This window comes from Cetorhinus maximus, chromosome 12 (genome assembly GCF_964194155.1).
Source record: "Cetorhinus maximus chromosome 12, sCetMax3.hap1.1, whole genome shotgun sequence".
Classification (NCBI taxonomy): Eukaryota; Metazoa; Chordata; class Chondrichthyes; order Lamniformes; family Cetorhinidae; genus Cetorhinus; species Cetorhinus maximus.
Window position 1 is genome coordinate 117,857,363 of NC_135890.1, and position 25,074 is coordinate 117,882,436.

General features: G+C 43.0%; 1 protein-coding gene across 4 annotated transcripts in view; it reads left to right on the forward strand.

Annotated features, from left to right (window-relative positions):
* The window catches only part of tango2 (transport and golgi organization 2 homolog (Drosophila)), a 197,121-nt gene that overhangs the window by 138,010 nt on the left and 34,037 nt on the right, over window positions 1-25,074 (forward strand). For all 4 annotated transcript variants that reach the window (XM_078554499.1, XM_078554502.1, XM_078554500.1 and 1 more), the window contains 2 exons: window positions 2,363-2,482; window positions 11,479-11,593. In XM_078554499.1, the coding sequence (XP_078410625.1) occupies window positions 2,363-2,482; window positions 11,479-11,593 (235 nt within the window). The remainder of the gene's footprint in view (window positions 1-2,362; window positions 2,483-11,478; window positions 11,594-25,074) is intronic.

Here is a 25,074-nt window from a genome sequence, read left to right on the forward strand (position 1 = left end):
CGAGCGCTGAAGCACGCGCATGTGCGGGTGTGCGCTCAGTGAAAGCTCCCTGAAGGCACAGAACTGCCTCAGGGAGCTGAAGATTTTAAACATTAAAAATAAAGATTTCAAAACTAAGGAAAACATGTCCCCTCGTGTGACTCTGTCACATGAGCAGGGACATGTTGAAAATGAGTTTTAAAAATTTTTATTGTTTTTTTAATCACTGTTTGAAACCTCATCCTGCCCGTGGATGAGGTTTCGCAAAAAATGCTAAGGCCACTTGGCCTATTTGCCCACCTGCCAACCGTAAGGTTGGACGGGCAGCGAAAAATTTGATTTAATTAATTGATTAAGAGCCCTAATAGGCCTCTTAATTGTCAGCGGCTGCGCTGCCGCCACTCAAGCGCATCCACCGACCGAAAGATCGCGAGAGTGCGAGATGACGTCAGGACCCTTGCCCGACGTCATCGTGTACTATTTCCCTCCCATTCAGGTCTCTCGCGCGTCTACCCGTGGGATGAAAAATTCTGCCCCATGTCTCTGAATCACTGGTCCAGGCTTCTGGATTACTCGTGCAGTAACACAACTCTTATGCTACTGAGCTGAGATAACACATTGCAGTTGAGATCAGAGCTTCAGTCATGATGCTTCTAATTCAGTTGCTAGTAGGTCCATGAGATTGATTTGATTTGGGAGACAGAGTGTTTCCCTCTGATGAGACAATTCTTAGGAGTGGGCAGGGGCATAAAATTCCTCTTTTAGCAGAAATATCTATTCTCCATAATTAATCTCTCTCAAATTAATTTACAGTTTTATGAATTGCAAAGCTGTGCAGTGCAGAGCCAAGTAAAAAGTAGGCCATTCAGCCCCTTGAGCCTGCCCTGCTACTCAGTTAGATCATGCCTGATCTGTACCTTAAATCCATTTACTTGCCTTTGCGCAATGTCCCTTGATGTAAGGTCCAACAAAAATGTTTCCATCTCGGCCTTAAATTTCAACTGACTCAGCATTCACAGACTTTGGGGGAGTGAATTCCAGATTTTCAGTGGTTCTTGTGTGAACAAGTGCTTCCTGATTTCACATTAATGGTTAAGTTCTAATTTAATATGAGCCGCTCAGCTCATCTATCTGATCCTTCTATGGAAAATTATGATTCACCCATTGTAACATTGAAGTGCTTCTTGAATGATTCCAGAGCTTTTATCACCTTTACCATATTCCAAGGCAGGATTTTGACCTCAGCATGCGGGAGCAGCCAGGGAACTGGCCACTGCCCGCAATCGGCCTCCGACCGCAATTTCACAATGGCTGGCCAGCGTGAAAGGTGCGCTGAAACGCTCAGCGCTGCCGGGGTGGGCAAGCGCTGAAGTCAGCGCGGAGAAGCGCGGAAGGAAAGCTCCCTGGAGGCAGAGAGCTGCCTCAGGGAGCTGACAATTTTAAAATTAATAAGAACATAATGTAAAATCCAGAATCAGTGTCCGCGCATAAGGATGAGTCATGTCAACACATGGCTGTTGAAAATTATGTCCACCTATTTTTCTTTTTTCTAATTAATCTTGGAAACCTCATCCCGCCCTTGGATGAGGTTTCCTCTAAAATGAAAAGGCTGCCCAGCCGATTTGCCCACCCGCCAAGTGTAACATTGGGCGGGCAGTGAAAAATCCCCACCAGTTGAAACTTTAATGGCCTTAATAGACCTCTTAATAGTTGGTGGGTGCACTGCCAACTCTCGTCCATGCCCACCAACCGAAATATCACACGATTGCACGGTGAGGTCAGGATGCTCACCCGATGTCATCGCACGCTATTTTACACTCGATCAGGTCGGGCGCACACCTGCCTGCAGGATGTAAAATTCTACCCCAGGTATCTATCACTTTACATGAAGCAGTGTTTCCTGGTTAATGTCCTGTTCTTGCTTCTGAACTTCCTATATTTGGGTTCCCTTGTCCTGCAGTCATGCTTTAGTTTTTAAAACTTCTGCAGATTAACTATCTCTGTTCCATTTAATATCTTTGTTGCTTGACATTTTGTTAGTGTCCACTAATTGTGGAGATAGCAACCAATTCTGTCACTCCTCCTCCACCCGGTTTCGTGCAGCATTTCCACTTAAGTAAGGAATTCATCAAGAGAATTATTGACTCTGTAATTCCACTTAGTTCTTTGCATTCACAAGCAAATTATTCTGAACAATAAGTTTTAGTTCCCCTGCCTGTCTCCTCCCCTGTCAACTTGATGAGGTTCTTACTTAGTTAAAACATTGTTTAGTAAATGGTTCACTATGATCAATAGGTTCGTAAATAAATGATGTGAGTTCTGAAACAAAACAGCGCATCTGCAAACCTCTCTGTAATGCTTCTGTTCCACGTGTCACCTGTAGGACTGGATATGGAAAAAGGCAGAGAAGGAGGGACATGGTTGGGTATTAACAAGAAGGGCAAGTTTGCTGCACTGACCAATTATCTTCAACCAATAAACAGATTGAATGCTTCAGGCAGAGGTAAGAAGGATTATCAACCTAAATCTCTTATTTTCGAAGCAGCAATTTCCTATTTCTCTGTGTAACTATCCCATTGTTAATTTTTAATGCATCATTCTAATTTCATTGCTATAAAATGAAACAAATGTGCCTGTGATGATAATGCAGACCAACATCTGTATTCCTCTAACAGCATGGTTTACTATTCTATGATGTTTGAGTCGTTAATGATCAACTGAGCAGGTGTAGTGTATAAAGTATGAACAAGGAAACATGAAACTAGTGTGTTTTCAGCAATAGATTTTGAGGTTGATTTTCCTGGCGGATATGTCTATTTTTCCCCTAGTGTAAACCACAGGAAATCTGGGCAGATACCTGAAAGATCAGGTCTTTACGTCTTTTATGTTACCCACGGGTATTTGATGCAGTCAGGATTAGGCTGTTTTATGTCCACGTTATTCAGTATCCTGCACACACTCATTGTTTACTCACATGAATAATGGGGCTTGACGCAAAGCATTTTAGTGGCTATGCAATTGTACCCGAGCACGAATCAGCACATTGAGAAGACGAGGGGAGAAGAAATTCTAGTTGAGAAGAAATATCAGAAGATTTTAAAGGAGCTGTATGAGTTTATTTGACATGGTTACACATATTTTTAAAACAGTCCCCACCACTGCCCATATTTAAATCAAGCAATTGTTTAAATTGGCCAAATTTGGAAACAAATATTAAGTGATGGAAAGAGAAAGAACCTATCCAACCAGCCTGTTCCAGCAAATTATGATACTTAATGAATATTATTTAAATAGAGAAAAACCGCAGAAAGTATCAACTTGAAAGAAAAAGCACACAGTGTGGCAAAGATTAATGGTAAGCCAGAGGATTGGGAAAGTTTTAAAAACCAACAGAAGATGACCAAAAAAAAATAGAGGGAGAAAATAAACTGAGGGTAAACTAGCAAGTAATATAAAAACAGACAGTAAGAGCTACTTTAAATATATGAAAAGGAAGAGAGAGGCCAAAGTCAATATAGTCCCTTCGAGAATGAGGCTGGGGAAATAATAATGGGGAACCAGGAAATGGCAGAGGAGTTGAATAAATACTTTGCATCAGTCTTCATGGTAGAAGACACTAATAGCATACCAAAAATACTAAATAATTAAGGAACAAAAGGGTGGGGGGAGGAAATAAATGCAATAACTATCTCTGGAGAAAAAGTACTAGGGAAACTAATGGGGCTAAAGGCCGATAAGTCCCCTGGACCTGATGGGTTGCATCCGAGGATATTAAAGGAAATAGCTGCAGAGATAGTGGATATACTGGTAGTAATCTACCAAAAATCCTTAGATTCTGGAAAAGTCCCAGAGGATTGGAAAATTGCCAATATAACACTCGTATTCAAAAAAGGAGGGAGACAAAATGCAGGTAACTATAAGCCAGTTAGCTTAACATCCATCATTGGGAAAATGTTAGAGCCTATTATAAAGGATGTAATAGCAGAGCATTTAAAAATGCATAATATAATCAAGCAGAGCCAGCATGGCTTCATGCCTGACTAATTTATTAGAATTCTTTGAGGAGGTAACAAGCAGGATAGATTAAGGGGAACCAGTAGATGTAATATATTTGGATTTCCAAAAGGCATTTGATAAGGCTACTTAAGATAAGAGCCCATGGCATTGGGGGTAGTATGGATAGAGGATTGGCTAACTAATACAAGACAGAGTTGGGATACGGGAGGCATTTTCAGGATCGCAACCTGTGACTAGTGGAGTGCCACAGGGATCAGTGCTGGGGCCACAATTATTTGCTATATATATTAATGACTTGGATGAGGGAATGTACTATCGCTAAGTTTGCAGATGACACAAAAATAGATGGGAAGGCAAGTGGTGAGGATGACAGAAGGAGTCTACAGAGGGATATAGACAGAGGGTTAAGTGAATGGGCAAAAACTTGGTAGATAGAATATATTGCGGGAAAACGTGAGGTAATGCACTTTGGCAGGAAGAATAGAGCAGCTGAATATTACTTAAATGGAAGACTGAAGAAAGGTGCAGCACAGAGGGATTTGGGGGTTCTCGTGCATAATCCCAAAAAGCTAGCATACAATTTCAACAGCAAATGGGAAAGGCAAATGGAATGTTGGCCTTTATTTCAAAGGGAATGGAGTATAAAAATAGGAAAGTCTTGCTAAAACTATACAAGGCACTAGTTATACCACACCTAGATTACTGTGAACACTTTTGGTCCCTTTATCTAGGGAAAGATGTACTGGCATTAGAGGCAGTCCTGAGAAAGTTCATTAGGTTGATCCCAGGTTTGGAGGGATTTTCTTATGAGGAGAGGTTGAGTAGGTTGGGCCGATACTCATTGGAGTTTAGAAGAATGAGAGGTGACCTTATTGAAACATATAAGATTCTTAGGGGGCTTGACAGGGTAGATGCTGAGAGATTGTTTTCCCTTGTGGGAGAGTCTAGGACCAGAGGGCATAATCTCAGAATAAGGGATTGCCCATTTAAGACAGAATTGAGGAGGAATTTCTTCTCTGAGGGTAGTGAATCTGTGGAATTCTTTACCACAGAGGGCTGTAGAGGCTGGGTCATTAAGCATATCCAAGGTTGAGATAGACAGATTTTTAATCAGTAAGGGAATCAAGGGTTATGGGAAAAAAGCAGGCAAGTGGAGTTGAGGACTATCAGATCAGCCATGATCTCATTGAATGGAGGAACAGACTCGATGGGCCAAATGGCCTACTTCTGCTCCTACGCCTTATGGTCTTATTAAGGGGTCAAAATACAGAGACTGCTCTTTGCATCCAAAACCATGGGGAGAATTTTCTCCCCGTCGGGGGAGTTGGGTGGGAGTGGCCATTTTACGTGGGCGGGCCAATTAACGCCCGCCCAGCGTGACGCGCACCCAGAAGTGCTGAGCGCTCCCTGAGTGGGCAGGAGGAGGAGGGAGAGTTGGGGCCTGCGCTCTTTTGCGCACGTGAAAAATTTCTGTGTTCTTTCGCGTGCATGTGCGCGAAAAAGCACAGAAATCTCCACAGAGCTGCCTCAGGGAGATCAGTGTGATACTTAAAACTTTAAATAAAGGAAAAAAAATATTTAAGACATATCCCCTCATGAGCTGGGACATGTCTATGAATTTTTCCGAAAATTTTTATTAAAGTTTTAAAAGCCTTTGTGAAACCTCATCCCGCCCGTGGATGAGGTTTCATGATAAATGCGAAGGCCATCTGGGCCCTTCACCTGCCTGCCAACCTGACGCACGCCCGACGTCACCGTGTGTCATTTTACACGTTGGCGAGTGGGCCCTCACCCCGCTCCCTGACCTGAAGATTCTGGCCCATGGAATTTCCTGTGTGAGGCGAAAATTCAGATAAAAACCAAGTTCAACTTGGGAGAAAATATTTTCCTCTGACTCCTTAATCCATCAGAACAAGTCCGGGAGCTCACTCTGGCCCCGAATTCCCAGCAGTATTTACCTCTTTTACGAGATGATCCTTACCTTAGCCAGAAGCAGCTCCAGCTCTCGCTTGAAGGAATTTAGGGAATTGGCAACCATCACGAGCTGACATTCTGTTCCGGAGATCCTTTGTTCTCTGGGAAGCGAATCACTTTCTGACATCTAACTATGATCTGACCTTGCCCAACTTAAAATTGTGATTAAAACAAAATATTGTGGATGCTGGAAATCTGAAACAAAAAAGCAGAAACTTTTGGAAATACTCAGCAGGTCTGGCAGCATCTGTGAAATTGATGAAAGGTCTTTAGCCTGAAACAATGGACGGGATTTTACGCCCTTCAAACAATTTTCGGCATCGGTACCATTTCCCAGTCCCAACCCTCACATGAATCAGAGGTTGCCAACATATGAAATCTTCCAGGAGGGAACTAATTAGCAGACCTGCTCCACATTTGCCATCTGATTAAGGATGTCAGACGATTACCCGAAGCGGAAGGCTTAATAGGAGCATTGTAGAGTGATGGCAACCTCACCGGCAGAGGGGGCCCCTACTGGGGCAGGTAGGAGAGCATGAGGATGCCTCAAAGTGGAGACACCCTTGGAAGCCTGATTCATATTTGGAAAAAAAAAACAGGATCATCAGTGTGGAGGGGAAACCCTGCACAGGAAGAGTTATGGCTAATCCTGCAGCCTTTGCACTTTTACAGCACATTCATGAGACCAGAGAAAGGGACCGAGCGGTTCTCCTGCCTGCCATCATGGGGCTGCCTCCAAGCTGCTGCCAGTGTCTCAATTCCACGGGGCACTGGCCCCAAATCGGTCCAGTATTTGGCCTGATTGGCTACCCACTGCTGCCAGGTGGGTGGCTGCTGTCAGTTGACTGGGAATGCATCAGGGAGCCAATATCCAAGTTTTAAATTTTGCTCCTAATCCCACCTTCAAACCCATTTCTGCAGAGACAGGAAGATTCCACCTGTTTTTTTTTTTCTCCACAGAAATTGCCAGACTTGCTGAATATTTCCAGTATTTTCTGTTTTATTTAAAATTGTGACCATTGGTCCCCCGCTACCCTGTTTAATTGGATCAAACAATTTGAACACAATCATTCTGTACATCAACTTACAAATCTTAATCAAATCACTGTTCAGCCCGTGCTTTCCTAGAGTGTAAAGTCCCAGCTCTTTTAATCCATCTTCATAACTAAGATGCTTCTGATTTGGAATCAATCTCGTAACCCTCCTCTGGACCCTTTCCAAAACCTCAATGTAAGGAGACCAAAATTGGAAGACACTATTCAGTAAACCATTGTTATTAATTTCAATTTCAAAGACTCTGCTTACAGCATTTTAGGTGCACCAGCTTTTCTGGGAAGAAACAACAGTGCAATGAGCAGTTCGTTGCCTTTTACTTAATCACTTTTGATAGTGTTAGGTATTGTATGTACTCGAATAATAGTTGAACTTGTGGGAAAAGTCAACCCCCAACTTTTGGCCAAAAAATTCTAACTCTCTACTTACTACCAGCTCACTGCCTCTTGTGCAAGCCCACTCTCTCCCTCTCGCCAACTCTCTCCCACTCACTGCTTCCCTGCCTGACTCATGCTCGCTGATTCCTTACCCAACACTCCTGCCCAACTCTTGTTGCTTCCCTTCCCAACTCTCCCACTCGCTGCATGCCTGCTTGACCCTCCCACTCGCCGCATGCCTGCTTGACCCTCCCGCTCACTGCGTGCCAGCTCGAGCGTCCCACTTGCTGCTTCCCTGCCCGACTCGTCCACTCACTGCTTTCTGTACCAAACCCTCACTGTGAGCAAGCGTTGCAGAGAGGGACAGCGAGAGGGAGGAAGTGAGAAAGGAGCAGCAAGAGGGAGAGCTGGGCAGGGAAGCGGCGAGCGGGATTGACTGTCAGGGCTGAAGAGGCCACTCCAAATTGGCGCAAAACAATTTCAACCCCTCGAAAATATTACTCATGCAGTTGACCCCCTACTTTTAGCCTAAAAATTTGGCCTCAAAATCCCGACTTTTACATTAGTATATATGGCAGTTCTGGTGTTTGAAGAAATTGCGATTGACAAATATGTGAACAGAGGCAGCTTTCAAGCCTTACTTAGATTTTTTAAAAGTTAGTTTAACTCATAACCAAAATCTAGATTCACTTTTGCTATTTCCCAATTTAAATAATTATATGTTGAGAGTTAAAGCTGCTCCTTCCCTTCCCCTAACAAATTGAGACCAATTTTTGCCAACAGAAATCTGCCGAAGAAAACATATAATTATGCTTTTTGTTTTAGAATTACAAACAGAATAAGCACCTGCTACCCTACCAGTACTTCTATTTTTAGTCTTCACTGCCACCTGGAGACCAACCTGTTTTTTTGTGCATTATGCAGCACTGACAGAAGTTGCAGCATCGTCATCTTGACTGTCAGTCCGGTTATCTAAAGATGAGGTGGGATGAGGCAGAACCAGCTGCATTAGGGAATTGTTTTGCTAATAAATTATTTTTAAAAGCTGTCTTCCTGAGGCTGCATTAAATTTACATTTAAAAAGGTTCTTTAAAAAATTGAATTTAATCGAAGAGCACTATGAATTAAAGATATATTTGGTTCTTTGTATTTTTGAGATGATACTTGTGCAATATTTAGTCTCGAAACATTACCCAAAAAAAATTTAATACTCAGCATGTAGGCCAGAACATAGGAACAGGATCAGGACAGTCAACCCTTTGAGTATCTTATGTAGAACTGACAACAGGCAAACAAGCCATTTGGCCCAAATAAAAACAGAAAATGCTGGAAAAATTCAGCAGCATCTGTGGAGAGAGAAACAGAGTTCGCATTTCAAGTCCGTTTGACCCTTCTTCAGAGCACCTTCTTCAGAACCATTTGGCCCAACTGGCTCAAGCTGATATTTGTGGTCCACAAAAGCCTCCTCCTACCCAACATCATCAAATCCCATCAGCCTAACATTATATTCCTATCTCCCTCATGTATTTTTCTAAGTTCTCCTTAAGTGCATCGATGCTATTTGCCCCAACCACTCTTTGTGGTAGTGGGTGCCACATTCTCACCACTCTCTAAGCAAAGAAGTTCATCCTGTTGGTGACTATCGTATATTTATGACCCCCGAGTTTTGGGCTCCCTGACAAATGGAAACATTTTCTCTCTGTCTACCCTATCAAACTCTTTTATAATCTTAAAAGACCTGTGCCATGTCACTCCCCAGCCTTCTCTTTTCTAAAGAAGAGAGCCCCAGGTTGTTCAGTTTTTCCTGATGGATGTAACTTCCCTGTTCTGGTATCAATCTTGTAAAATTTTGTTGTGCCATCACCATTCTATACACTTTTTATAATATGGAGACAGAACTGTGTACTGTAATCCAAGTATTATCCAGACACAGTTCTATGTAACTTTAAGATAATTTTTCTGCTTTTCAATTCTGTCCCTCCAGAAATGAATCCCAGTGCTTTATTTGCTTTTTAATAGCCTTATTGACTTGTGCTGCCCAGGTGATTTGTGTATCCAATTATATCATGGCTGATCTCTGCCTGAATTCCATTTAACTCTCTATGCACCACATCCCATGATATCCTTACTCAACAATTATCTATCTTACGTAACATCCACAATTTTTTGGGGTAACGAGTTCCAAATTTCCTCTATGTGGAAAAGTGTACCCTGATTTCAATCTAGAAGATTATTACCCATGTCCCTGGATTCCCCTACCAGAGGAAATAGTTTCCCTGAATCTATCGTATCTTTATTATTTTAAGGATAAGTATTAAATCACTTTCAACCTTCTGAACTCCGTAGAATATAAATCAAGTTTATGCAACCTGATATCATACTGGTAAATCTGTGCTGTACCTTATCCCAGGCCAATATAACTTTGCTGTGTCCAAAACTATTGCAATACTCCAGAAGGGGTTATCCAACCCCTTTGATATAAAGCCCAACATTCCACTAGCATTTCTAATTATGTTTTGTATATTTAATGATTTGTGTCCATGCTTGTGTTCCTCCATAGCACTTACACTTGCACCACTAAGAAAGTAGTTCAGTTTGTCTTCCTTGGATCCAAAGTGGGTGACCTCGCACTTCCCTGCCTTGACCTCCATCTGTCAAAGTTAATTTATGACCCTTTGTAATTTCTTGCTCTCAGTATTCAATTACTGCTAACTGAGTATCATCTGTCATAAAAGCAAAATACTGCGGATGCTGGAAATCCGAAACAAAAACAAAAATTGCTGGAAAAACTCAGCAGGTCTGACAGCATCTGTGGAGAGAAAGACAGACTTAATGCTTTGAGTCCGTATGACTCTTCATCAGAACTGATGAAGAGTCATACGGACTCAAAGCGTTAACTCTGTCTTTCTCTCCACAGATGCTGTCAGACCCGCTGAGTTTTTCCAGCAATTTTTGTTTTTGTATCATCTGTCATAGTTGGATATACAACTATCTCTGCCTTCATCCAAGCCATTTTTATACATAATGAAATGCTGAAGCCCCTGTTCACTTGTTAGCAGAACACATCCTGCCAATCTGAGAATGTTCCCCTTATTCCTAATCTGTTTCTTACCTTCCAATCAATTATCAACCTATGGCAGATGTTTAGCTACGATGCTTGACTAATTAACAGTACTCATTAAAGCAAGTTCCTGTTATAGACCTATTTCTTTCGAACACTCCAGTCTAATGGTGCCTGGAGAATCATATCCCAGCAAGACAACTGCACTATATTGTTCATGAAGGCCCTAAATTGCTCTCTGAGCTATATTGAATTGGTTGATTTCAGCCAGTGTGGCAGTTGGAATGATGCAGGTAGTGTCTGTATCTCTGATAGTTAGGGGTGATGCATTGAATTTGGCATCTCTGATAATTGGTGTGATGCATTGATTACTGTGTTTCTCATAATTGGTGTGATGCATTGATTACTGTATCCCTGCATTAGCAAGATGAAAAATTGCCCCCATTTGCTCTCTTGATTGCTATTCAGTGACCCCCATATGTATAATTCCGTATTGGGCATGAGCAGAGTCAGAGCCCCATGATTTAATAACCTGTCATTACTCACTGCCGCATGCACCTGTCCAGTCAGGCTCCACTCTGGAAAAATAAACTAAACTAATTTTCCTTAGTGAAGTCTATCAAACGACTCAACTGTGAGAGAGCATCAGAACCAAGTTCAAACCTGCCCTCCCCGTCTGCCTTCTGACCTTACATGTTGCTTAATAAGATTGGGGAGAACAGTGTAGAAACTAATTCGCTGAGTGAGAAATTTTGAAAATGAACTGTGCTCCTTTCAGATGCTGGACCTTGTGCTGTAGTTCAGTGGAATGTACAGAATCTAAGAACATTTCTACAATTTTGTAAGGTTTATTCTAAAATGACCAGATTTTTTTTAAAAATCATTTTGATCTTTATGCAGAAATGCTTCTGCAATCCTGAAGGCTGTTTGTGTATTTTAGATATAGTGCTACAAGATGTGCCTGCCATTGTGAGATTTTATCTAACCTTATGTATTTTTTTAAAAATGTTGTTCAAGGTCATCTAGTGGCAACTTTCCTGAATGAAGAGGTGGATGGTTTGGATTACTTGAAGAAGGTTTCTTCAGAGGGACACCTGTACAATGGCTTTAACTTGATAACTGCAGACTTTAAGTAAGTTCACCAGTAACATTTGTTGAAGAATGCTGGCTTTCAGTACGATTCAAATAAACGCAAATATATGAGAGACGTTATTGGCCATTTAGCCCCCCTAACCTCATCGCTGCTGTAAATTGACATTAAAAGACATAGCAAGGTGGGATTCAGGTGCAAGACCCCTTACCAACAATGGCAGTAAAGGACATTTACACAAAATGCTGGAAATACTCAGCAGGCCTGGTAGCATCTGTGGAAGAGCAACAGAGTTAATGTTTCGAGTTAATGACCTTTCGTTTTGACTGAATGTTTCCAGCATTTCTGTTTTGATTTCAGATTTCCAGCATCTACAGTATTTTGCTATTAATCACTCATTCGGTTTGGAGGTTCAACTGTCGGTCTTCTAAGAATAGACCTTTAACCATAATATAGGTGTCTAACCACCTGGTCCTCAAAGACATCCAATTCAATGAGCAACAGTTTTTCCTTTTCATGGGTAGATCCTCATCATGTCTCTCAGTTCTAGATTGAAAATACGAGCTGGCTTAGGGTTCCAAAGGTATGGCAAGACCCTTGGAAGTTGCCAACAGACCTACTGAAAATGATAAAAACAAAAACTACTGCGGATGCTGGAAATCCTACTGAAAATGATGGTGTGGTGGGTAGGGGGCAGGGGGTGGTTCACAGTTACAGAGAGCATGGGAACATACAGTTCAAATGGGAGATTCTTAATCTTCACAGACTGGGAGAAGCAGAACAGCTTTATTTTCATAGTTTATTTTGTGAGAACAGGGAAATGGCAGATAACTTAAACCAATATTTTGCAACGGTGGAGGACACTATAAACGTACCAAAGATATCAGATAAGCAAGGAGCTAATGGGAGGAAAGACCTTGTAGCAGTCTCTATCACAAGTGACAAAGTATTTGACAAACTAATGGGACTAAAGGCAGACAAGTCGCCAGGACCTGATGGCCTGCATCCAAGGGTTTTAAAGCAAGTGGCTGCAGAGCTAGTGGAGGCATTAGTCGAAATATTCGAGAACTCACTGGATTCTGAGAGGGTCCTGGCGCATTGGAAAACCGCTAATGTGATGCCCCTGTTCAAGAAAGGAGGGAGTCAAAATGCAGGAAACTATAGGCCAGTCAGCCTAACATCTGTGATTGGGAAAATGCTAGATCCATTATTAAGGAAGAAATAGCAGGACATTTAGAAAAGCTTAAATCAATTAAACATAGTTTTCTGAAAGGGAAATCATGTCTGACAAATATGCTAGAGTTCTTTGAGGATATAACAAGCAGAGTTGATAAAGGGCAACCTGAAGATGTAGTGTATTTGGATTTCCATAAGGCATTCAATAAGGTGCCACATAAAAGATTATTGCACAAGATAGGAGCTCACGGTATTGGGGGTAATGTATTGTGTGCATGGATTGAGGATTGGTTAACATTCAGAAGACAGAGAGTAGGGATTAATGGGCCTTTTTGAGGTTGGAAAGACGCAACTAGTGGAGTGCTACAAGGATCAGTCCTAGGGCCTTAATTATTTACTAACAATATTAATGACTTGGAGGAGGGAGCAGAGTGTAATATATCCATATATGCTGAAGATACAAAAATAGCTGGGAGAGCATGTTGTGATGAGGACATAAGGAATCTGCAAGGGGATATAGATAGGTTGAGTCAGTGGGCAAAAACTTGGCGGATGGCGTTTAATGTCAGAAAATGTGGGGTTGTGCACTTTGGTAGGAAGAATTCAACGGCAAACTACTATTTAAATTGAGAGATACTCCAAAAAAGTGCAGCACAGAGGGACCTGAGTGTTCTTCTGTATGAAACACAAAAAGTTAGCATGCAGGTGCTGCAAGTAATTAAGAAAGCAAATGGATTTTTGGCCTAGGGGGTTGGAGTTTAAAAATAGGGAAGTCTTGTTACAACTGTACAGGGTGTTGGTGAGGCCACAACTGGAGTACTGTGTACAGTTTTGGTCCCCGTATTTAAGAAAGGATACGCTAGCATTGGAGGCAGCTCAAAAGAGATTCACTCGGCTGATACCTGGGATGAAGAGGTTGACTTACCAAGAACGGCTAAACAGGTTAGGCCTTTATGAGTTAGAGTTTAGAAGAATGGACATCACTGCAGGAGTTCTTCAGGGTAATGTCCTCGGCCTAACCATCTTCAATTGCTTCATCAGTGACCTTCCTTCCATCATAAGGTCAGAAGTGGTGATGTCCGCTGATGATTGCACAATGTTCAGCACCATTCGCGATTCCTCAGATACTGAAGCAGTCCATGTCCAAATGCAGCAAGACCTGGACAATATCCAGGCTTGGGCAGACAAGTGACAAGTAACATTCGTGCCACACAAGTGTCAGACAATGACCATCTCCCACAAGAGAGAATCCAACCATTGCCCCTTGATGCTCAATGGCATTACCATTACCATCACTGAATCCCCCACTATCAACATCCTGAAGGTTACCATTGACCATAAACTGAACTCGACTAGCAATATAAGTACTGTGGCTACAAGAGCAGGTCAGAGGCTAGAACTCATGCAATTAGTAATTCACCCCCTGACTCCCCAAAGTCTGTCCACCATCTACAAAGCACAAGTCAGGAGTGTGATGGAACACTCCCCACTTGCCTAGATGAGTGCAACACCCACAACACTCAAGAAGCTTGACACCGTCCAGGACAAAGCAGCCAACTTGATTGGCACCACATCCACAAACATTCACTCACTCCACCACCAACGCACAGTAGCAGCAGTGTGTACCATCTACAAGATGCACTGCAGGAATTCACCAAGGCTTCTTTGACAGCACCTTCCAAACCCACAACCACTACCATCTAGAAGGCCAAGGACAGCAGATAGATGGGAACACAGCCACTTGGAAGTTCCCCTTCAAGCCACTCACCATGCTGACTTGGAAATATATCACCGTTCGTTCACTGTCGCTGGGTCAAAATCCTGGAACTCCCTTCCCAACAGCACTGTGGGTGTACCTACACCACATGGACTGCAGTGGTTTAAGAAGGCAGCTCACCACCACCTTCTCAAGGGCAACTGGTGATGGGCAATAAATGCTAGCCCAGCCAGCGAAGCCCACATCCCGCGAATGAATTTTTTAAAAATGAAGAATGAGGGGTGATCTTATTGAAACATACAAGATTCTGATGGGGCTTGACAGGGTAGAAGTTGAGAATATGTTTTCACTAGTGGGGGAATCTCGAGCTAAGGGACATAATTACAGAATAAGGGGACACTCATTTAAAACTGAGATGCGAAGGAATTTCTTCTGAGGGTAGCAAATGTCTGGAATTCTCTACCCCAGAGAGTTGTGGAGGCTAGATCACTGAAAGTATTTAAAAAAGAGGTTGAAATATTTTTGAATTATCAGGGAGTTGAGGACTATGAGGAGCTGGCACAAAAGAGGAGTTGAAGCCTGGTGCAGATCAGCCATGACCTTATTAAATGGTGGGGCAAGCTTGAGAGGCTGAATGGCCTACTCCTGCTCCTATTTCTTATGTTCTTATGTGTGCAATATCATCAGAGATTGATTACGTACAGTCAGTGGCTGTAACGATCTAATAGTATTATGCCTGTAGACAATGCTGAGAGTATCACATTATGTATGCATTAAGAGAATAAAAGGGCACTTAGGAACAGCCCCTTGAGCCTGTTCTACTATTCCGTGAGATCATGGCTGATGATGGCACACCAACCGACCTGGGACTTTCTGCTCACCTCAAAGTGCCTTTTCTCAGGACCTCCTCCATTGTTTTTGCAACTTTCTACATAACTACCCTCAGTGATGGCTGACACATGAATATTCACTGTAGAGTCGTTCTGGGTAATGGTGCAATAAGAATCCTGATGTTGCATCTGTTGCTATTAGTTTTGAACTGCCTAAGCTTCACTAGCAAGCTCTCAGCAGGTGACCCTATCAGCTGCAATGATTTTCCTGCAGCAGTGGTCCTAATATAATTTTCTGACCTTCGATCACCCCCAATTTGCTCTCCGTCCATCTCCCATTTCCATCTCCCTCCTTTTGTCTTGTGTTTTCCTCCCAACTGTTTCCAGTGGCTGAATGGTTGAAAAGCAGAGGGCACAGATTTAAGGTGATTGGCAAAGAAACCAAGGGCATCATGAAGAAAAACCTTTTTATGTAATGAGTGGTTAAAATTTGATATGTACTGCCTGATTGAGTGATGAATACTGACTCTATAATAGCCTTTGAAAGGGAATTTGATAAATACTTAAGAAATACTGGGAAAGAGCTGGAGGGTGGGACTGAAGTGGACTGCTTTTCACAAAAAATGCACAGACTTAATGTGCTGAATGGCCTCCTTCCTAACCTCACCTCGTTTGTCCCTCTTCCCTTCTCCCCTCCTCTTCTGTCCCTCTTTCTCCTTCCTCTCCCCTCTCTTCTCTTTCCCTTTCCCTTTCTCTCTCTCTCTCTCTCTCTCCCCCCCCCCCCCCTCCCCTTACAGTCATTCTGTCACTTAAGTGCTTTCCATTTGCTTTTAAACAATCGATGCAGGAGCTGTACCTTAGATCTGCTGACCTTATCAGCCTCTGCTCTGTCAAGAAAAGTAATGGCTATGGAAGTGGGCTATTGCTTTTCTTCTGTCTCTAGGGAAGCTAGGTCAGACTCCAGCGCCAAGCAACTTGCTCTTGGTCAATATGGATCTGAAATAGTGGCCCTAATAGGTCCAGGCAGGAAATGTTGTCTGATAAATTAACTTTTCAGCAGAACACTAAGGATTGGAAAACAAGATATACAGCTTTCTTTGTGTTGTAGTTCATTAACAGCCTTAGTCACACTATTACCAATTCTACTATTAACAAATCCAACCTGTGTGAAGTGCTCATCCTTCATTAGTTAAATATAGATATCTTGGTGTTTCCTCTTTCTAAACTGGATATGTTAATATCAAAATCTCATTTGAAAATCAGTTAATGTGTCACTTCCCTGGCCTGATCCAGTAAGTCAATAGCCAGGGAAAGCCCCTGAATACATGCTTTATCAGTTCTATTTGCTGTTTTTAACAAGGGAGACAGTTGGAGCACTACAGTTATTTTCAACCCCTCTGGGTTAGATGGGGCAACGCCCCTCCAGGTCCCTGGTCCAAGTCTGGACCACTGCTGGTTGAGGACTTGTGAATCAGGCTGGACTCTAATGTTTCCAAAGGTCAAATATCCTGACAATAATGTCAGTGTTTGTATTTGAATAATGGCCCTGTGATTAAGGTGCGACAGGGCAGGTTGGACATGGAAACATATCCTAGCAAGGAGTCAGAACAGGAAGACAAAAGGGAAAATTGCTAACAGAGAAGTCAGTTGCAGGGAATTATAGTTCACCTGAAGAAGGCTTTTTATTCTTATTTCTTAGCTATTCTCTCAAAATTCTTGTTTAGGCAGGGTACTTTGGCAGATTAGCAAAATCAGTGGGAGTAACAGTCTCAGTGTACATACACTGAATGCATTAGTACAGGTATAGGTGTTTCAATAATCACCCTGTCAGACTCCATGGGGCATATTTTCCTTTCCCTTTTCCTTCAGTTCCCCTGGCAACTGGTGAAGCTGATGAAGTGAATATCGGAAAATCTGATGTGATCCCTCGCAGCCATCTACTTCCTGCCCAATTTTCCTGTATTTTCCGAGGTCAATTGACAGGTGGAGGAACAGGATAATCTCCTCCCTGATCTATTTTAAACCAATCTTCTCCAACAAAAATGTAGCTATGAGGAAAGATTGGATAGGCTTGGATTGTTCTCCTTGGAACGGAGGAGGCTGAGGGGAGATGTAATTGAGGTGTACAAAATTGTGTGGGGCCTGGATAGAGTAGATGGGAAGGGCCTATTTACCTTAGCAGAGAGGTCAGTGACTCGTGGGCATAGATTAAAAGTGATTGGTAGAAAGATTTGAGGGGAGATGAAGAAAAATGGTTTCGCCCAGAGGGTGGTAGGGGTCTGGAACTCGCTACCTAAAAGGGCAGTAAAAGCAGAAAACCTCAACTCATTTAAAAGGTGTCTAGATATGCACCTCAAGTGCCATAACCTGCAGGGCTAGGGACCAAATGCTGGAAATTGGGATTAGGCTGAGTGGCTCATTTCTTCGCTGGTGCAGACACGATGGGCCAAGTGGCCTCTTTTTGTGCTGTAAACTTTCTACGATTTTTGCAAAGTCATCACTCAGTACCAACGTTAAGTTATAGAGAATAATCTTAATTATAGAATTGTTTAAAGCTGGTTTTAGTCCAGTGTTGATATTCGTTCTCTAAGTATCATTTTTAAAACCTGCATGTTGGAAGTAAGTGTGAAGTCAATCTATGAGGGGAAAAACAACAATCAACTCCCCAAAAACAATCAACCCTGTTGTGCTTGTACAAAATTCCTCTCTCTGCAAGTTTTAACTTAATTGCAGTCATCAAACTGTTATGATCCCAGGTGATGTTACTACTGGACAAGTCAGACCCTAGGGTAGAATCTGGCTTGATAGATCCTAACTTTTTATTTTTGTATTTAGATACATAGAGAGTAGCTACTGAACAGTTACATGAGTCAGCTGATGAACTTTTAACAGCAGAATAAAACACTTATTAAACAAGAAAAGATGAACTATGCTACAATATACACTCTCAAATATAGACAGATTTGTAAACTTTTGTAACTTGTGCTATCTTACGCTCGAATGTTCACAGTAAGTACACAGTCCATGCAAACCAATAGGTAACCTGTGGTCAGACACACCCCAATTTGAAACTAAGTGACAGATGCCACCCTAAACAGATGCTATGGATCGCTCCTCAACTCCCCCGAGATGCTTGTCACATCAGGAGCCAACCGGTCTCAATGAACTCTGTCTTTCACACGAGGGTTTCCAATCTCCACTCTTGAAGAACTCATTCTGGAAACTTCTCCCAGACAATGCTTTCTCTCAGACACCTTCCACAACAGTCCACCTCCAGTGTTTCAAACTGTCCTTCTGACGTTCCTCTCCCCTGGATCACCATGTGCATTCAAGCTTTCTTCCACACACACTCTCTCAAATGCTCAGCCATGCCAATAGAACACCACAGCTTCACATGCTCATAGTAAAGAGTTATAGACCTTCAGCTATCCGCTTGGACCTTCTGGCTTTTCACACGCCTATATTGTTTTAAATATGCGTCCTTTTTTTATTCATTCACGGGATGTGGGCTTCGCTAGCTGGGCCAGCATTTATTGCCCATCCCTAGTTGCGCTTGAGAAGGTGGGGGTGAGCTGCCTTCTTGAACCACTGCAGTCCATGTGGTTTAGGTGCACCCACAGTGCTGTCAGGGAGGGAGTTCCAGGATTTTGACCCAGCGACAGCGAAGGAACGACGGTTTATTTCCAAGCCAGGATGGTGAGTGACTTGGAGGGTAACTTCCGGGTGGTGTGTTCTCATCTATCTGCTGCCCTTGTCCTTCTAGATGGTGGTGGTCGTGGGTTTAGAAGGCGCTGTCTAAGGAGCCTTGGTGAATTCCTGCAGTGGATCTTGTAGATGGTACACTCTGTTAGCTACTGTGCATCGGTGGTGGGGCGAGTGACTGTTTGTGGTTGTGGTGCTAATCAAGCAGGTTGCTTTGTCCTGGACAGTGTCAAGATTCTTTAGTGTTGTGGGAGCTTCGCTCATCCAGGCAAGTGGGGAGTATTCCATCACACTCCTGACTTGTGCCTTGTAGGTGGACAGGTTTTGGGGAGTCAGGTGGTGAGTTACTCATCGCAGGATTCCTAGCCTCTGACCTGCTCTTGTAGCCGCAGTATTTATATGGCTAGTCCAGTTCAGTTTCTGGTCAATGGTAACCCCCCCCAGGATGTTGATTGCAACGTTCTCCCTTTAAGCTTGAAGCTTGGAGCCTTCCTCTCTGCTCCTTACTTTCACTCCCACAGAACAGGACCTTTTCTAGATTTCTTTTCTTGTCCTTTGACTAGAAGGTCCTCGTGGGACCTTTCCTGTTCCACTCCCCTGGATTTGGGGACTTTCCACTTTAGTTTCTGGAACCTGCTCCTGCAGTTCTTTCTCCTGCCTCCAGCTTCTCCTAGCATCTGGCTTCATCTATAGTTTGCGATTTGCTATCTGCTATGCTGCTTCCAACTGAACTCAAACTGAACTGAAACTGCTTTTCCGGTTTTAATGTCTCTATGGGTCCTTCTCTCTGGATCCCTGTTGCTAGGCATCAGCAGTTTTTTATGACCTTGTTTGTTTTAACTTACCTTCAAGTCATAAAATCTCATTACAATGCAGACACACAAACAAAGCCTTAGACCTGCTGTCTCCACTCAGGTGGATCCCGGTTTTCACCTTTTTAACCCACAATTTAAAAATATTAATAAACTTAAAGCTAAAACTTATTCCTTACACCCACAAATACAAATATAACTTATGAAACTATATCTAGTTCCTAACAAAACACATGAAACCTGCTAGTTTGTTCTACTTAAGAAATTGGCAGGGGGATGGGATTCTGAAAAGTAGTTCGGAGGGGAAAGAAGCTGAGATGGAATTAGAAGTTAAAATGCTAGTAAATGAGTATGGAGAGCAGAGGAAACATTGGCCAGATAAGAAAGAAGTGGGTTTAGCGAGGCGAAATGGAATATATTTTAATGCAAGGAGCCTGAGAAATAAGACAGATGAGCTGAGGGCACAGAAAGGCACGTGGGTGTATGATATCATAGCTATGACCGGGACTTGGCTAAAAGAAGGGCAGGATTGGCAGCTCAACATTCCTGGTTATCGGATATTCAGATGAGATAGAGAGGGGAGTAGAAGAGGAGGGGGTGTCGCAATATTGATCACGGAATCAATTATAGCAGTGATATCTTGGAAGGATCATCAAATGAGGCCATATGGGTAGAGGTATAAAAAGCAAAAGGGGCAAAAACAGTGTTGGGTGTGTCCTATAGGCCCCCAAACAGTCAGGGAGAGATAGAGGATCAAATATGTAATCAAATTTCAGAGAAATGTAAGAATAATAAGGCAGTAATAATAAGGGATTTTAACTACCTAAATATTAACTGGGATAGTTTGTGTACAAGGCAGGGAGGGAGCAAAATTCTTAAGTTGCTTCCAGGAGAACTTTTTTAGTTAGTACATAACCCAACAAGGGAGGGGGCAGTTCTGGACCTAAAATTCGGAAATGAGCTTGGGCAGGTGGAATCAGTATATCAGTAGGGGAGCATTTTGGAGAGAGTGACCATAGCTCAGTTAGATTTAGGATAGTTATAGAAAAGAATAAGGTTGGGCTAGGAATAAAAGTTCTAAATTGGGGAAAGGTTAATTTTACTAAGATGAGATACGATTTGACCCAAGTGGACTGGGAGCAGCTACTTGCAGATAAAAATGTGTTAGAGCAGTGGGAGGCATTCAAGAGAGGTAATAGCGAGAGTACAGGGCAAGTATGTTCCCATAAAGACAAAGGTGGGGGTCAAGTCTGGAGAGCCCTGAATGTCAAGGGACATAAAGGTTAGGATTCAGCAAAAAAGAGAAGCTTATGGCAGAGTACCTAGAGGAATATAAAAAGTGCAGAGAGGAACTTTAAAAAGGAAATTAGGGAAGCTCAGTGAGTGCACGGGAAAGCACTGGTAGGTAGAACAAAGGATAACCCAAAGGACTTTTTTAAATATATTAGGCACAAGATAATAACTAGAGAAAGAGTAGGGCCAATTAGGGACCATAGAGGTAATCGGTGTGTGGACCCGGAAGATGTGGGTACAGTCCTCGATGAATACTTTGCGTTGGTCTTCACAATGGAAAAGGCCGACGCAGGCATAGACATCAGGGTGGAGGACTGTGAAATGTTGGAGGAAATTAACAGAGAAAGAGAGGAGGTACTAGAGGGTTTAGCAGCCTTAAAAGTGGATAAATCTGCGGGCCCGGATGAGATGTATCCCTGGTTGGTGAGGGAAGCAAGAGAAGAGAGAGCAGGGGCCCTGGAAAGAATTTTCAAATCTTCTCTAGCTACAGATGAGGTCCCAGAGGACTGCTAACGTTGTCCCGTTATTAAAAAAGGGAGGAAGGGATAGACCAGGAAATTACAGGCCAGTCAGTCTAACCTCGGTGGGGAAGTTACTAGAAAGAATTCTGAGGGACTGAATATATCTGCACTTGGAGAGACATGGATTAATCAGCAATAGACAACATGGATTTGTTAAGGGAAGGCCATGTTTGACAAATTTGATCAAATGTTTTGAGGAGGTAACCATGAGTGTTGACGAGGGTGATGCATTTGATGTGGTCTGCATGGACGTTAGCAAGGCTTTTGATAAGGTCCCTCATGGCAGACTGGTCAAGAAAGTAAAAGCCCATGGATCCCAAGGCAAAGTGGCACATTGGATCCAAAATTGGCTGAGAGGCAGGAAGCAGAGGGTGATGGTCGAGGGATGTTTCTGTGACTGGAAATCTGTTTCCAGTGGAGTTCTACAAGACTCAGTGCTGGGGCCCTTGCTGTTTGTGGTGTGCATAAATGATTTGAACTTAAATGTAGCGGGTAAGAAGGCATATTGCATACTTGCCTTTATTAGCCGAGGCATAGAATACAAGAGCAGGGAGGTTATGCTGGAACTGTATAAAATGCTGGTTCGGGCACAACTGGAGTACTGCGTGCAGTTCTGGTCACCACATTATAGGAAGGATGTGATTGCACTGGAGGAGGTGCAGAGGAGATTTACTAGGGTGCTGCCTGGGGTGGAGGGTCTGAGCTTTGAAGAAAGATTGGATAGGCTGGGATTGTTTTCCTTGGAGCAGCAAAAGTTGAGAGGGGACCTAATAGAGGTGTATAAGATTATGAGGGGCATAGATAGGGTGGATAGGAAGGCACTTTTTCCATCAGTAGAGGGGTCAATAATCAGGGGGCATAGATTTAAGGTAAGAGGTTGAAGGACAAGAGGGGAGTTGAGAATTTTTTTCACCCAGAGGGTGTTGGGAATTGAACCCACTGCCTGAAAGGGTGGTTGAGTCCGAAACTCTTGAAACATTTAAGTAGTATTTAGATATTCACTTGCATTGCCTTAGCCTCCAGGGCTATGGGGAAAGCGCTGTAAAATGGGATTAGTGTGGTCAGATCTTTGTTGACCGGCATGGAAAAGGTGGGCCGAATGGCCTCCTGTGCTGTAAACGTCTGAATCCGAGGGTAAAGATTTGAGCACTTTGTTGTTTTGGGGCATAGCCTACAATGGTTCCTGAATTGTTAAGTGCATAGTTGATAAATGCAGCGGGCTTGTATTTGGCTTGTGCTTTGAGGAAGGAATGTGTGCAGAGTGGCAATTGCTGAGGCCGGAATTTTATAGGCACTTTTAGGATGGGCCGGAAGGCTGGGAAAATGGCGCAAAAAAGTAATGGGCAGAGTGCCCACATCTTCCTGCCATCATGGCATTTTGCCTGTGGTAGGAATGTTAACAGATCAGCCATGCATCAGGAGACCAAATGAACTAATTAAGTGGCCAATTATTGGGACCTTCACCCCTCTCGGGGCATTTTGCCCCAGTCAGGTGGGCACTCTACCAGGTGGAGAGATTGCCGGGTGAAACCTGGCAGCCTCCCAGCTGGTTCCAGGGGTTCCCCTCCTTTATCAGCACTCCATGGCCCATGGAGGAGTCCCCTGGTGGCAGTATGCCTCCCCAGGATCCACCCCCAGCCCCAGTTTTCATCCCCAGCGGTGACGTGCTGCCTCCACAAAATTCAACCTTGTGCTTCTGCAACCACTGGTGACTCACTGTGACCCTTTCTTCTTGTGTACAGAATTCCTGCTGCACAGAATTTGCAGAATTATCACAGTGCAGAAGGAGGCCATTTGGCCCATTGTGTCTTCCATTTGCCCATCACTGTTGATCTTTATGATTCCAGTTGGCTCCATATCCCCATTGCACTAAAAACCAACCCCTCGACAGCCTTGTCCACTTTACCTCTGCAATCGCCTCAAGGTCCAACAGCTGTAGCCTTTGGTTCTCTGACTTTGGCCCCTCATGCATCTGTAGCACCACCACTTACCTCTTCTGTCACCCATTTCAGTAGTACCCACAGCTTTTGACTTTCTCAGCTCCACAACTGGGACTTTTCTATAAACCTTCCATCTTGCCGTTTCTCTGCCACCTTCAAGAAGCTCTTAAAAGCCTGTCATGACTTTGATTGTTTGACCGCAGAAGGTCGTTAGATCCACTTGTACCTATGCTTCAGTTAGCTCTTCAAATAAAGCTGCATGTTCTAATACCATTACTCTGTCCCTTTATCCCATATGCTTTTGCATTCTGTCTTTTCAAATGCATGTCCAGTTTGATTTTAACTGATGGTAGAATGTTTGACTTAATCACTACTTATGGTGAAGTATCCCAAGTACTAATTACAGTAATACCAACCCCACCGCCTCATAAATCAGGAAACATACTCTTAAAATATCAAGAGATTTAGTTTAAAAAAAAATCGTGAGTTACTTTTCTTTTCAAACATAAACTAAGTTAAGGTTGACAGTTTATTTCTAAACCTCATTCGTGACTTACTTAATCCCCAGCAGGTCTTATAAAGCGACATTTCGTCCGGCAGTTTACCTGTGGTTATACAAACAAACCCATAGTGTGGTGCTCATAGTGTGGATAGCCATGCACCGTCTCCTCATTTAATTTTCTTCCCGCTTTCATTCCAAATTAAGGCTGATTAACATTCCCATTAAGGAAGGAAATTGAGTTCCATGCTTTTATATTTGTTCATTCTGCAGTTTTGGTCTTCGGAGAGTGAACTCAGCGCATTGGCTCCCTACATTAACATTGCTAAAAATGTCTCTCTTAACCTGTCTGCTGACTGGAAGATTTAGATTTTCATGGACCCATGATTCTCTTGCTGGGACACCATCGTAGATTTTATAATGTAAACACAGGAAGCCAAAGTGCAGATGTCACTCTCCTATCACAAAAACTGCCAAAGCACCAAATATAAGAGCATGTTTAGTTGTAAATGGAGACCTGATGACAGCATCAAGACTGAGGGCAAACAAGATCTCCAGACTATGGGCCACTTACTGAAACGCCATCAATTGCGCTCTATCCCTACATCACTATAGACCATCCTAGTAATAGAAAGCCATGTACACCGATATAATTCGTTTGCTGCTGGAATTTGTACTTCAGGTGTAGTTTTCTGTCAGATACTGACTATAAAATGATACAATTGCAGTATCAAAATCCACAAATACTCCCACTTTAGAGGTTATTTGAATCCTTGGATCTGTAATATTACCATTGTGATGGGATAAAACTGAGCATGGCCCTCCTCCAGCAACTCCTCTTCCTCCACCAACTCCTCTTCCTCCTCTACCAACTCCACCAACTACTCCTCTTTCACCAACTGCTCCTCCTGCTCCTCCACCACCTCCTCCAGTGAAGAGTCACCACCAGCTTGACACAAAGGCTTCTTGCATGACACAAAGGCTTCTGGCGCAGTTGCAAATGGTTTTCTTCTGGTGAATTCCTGATCATTCA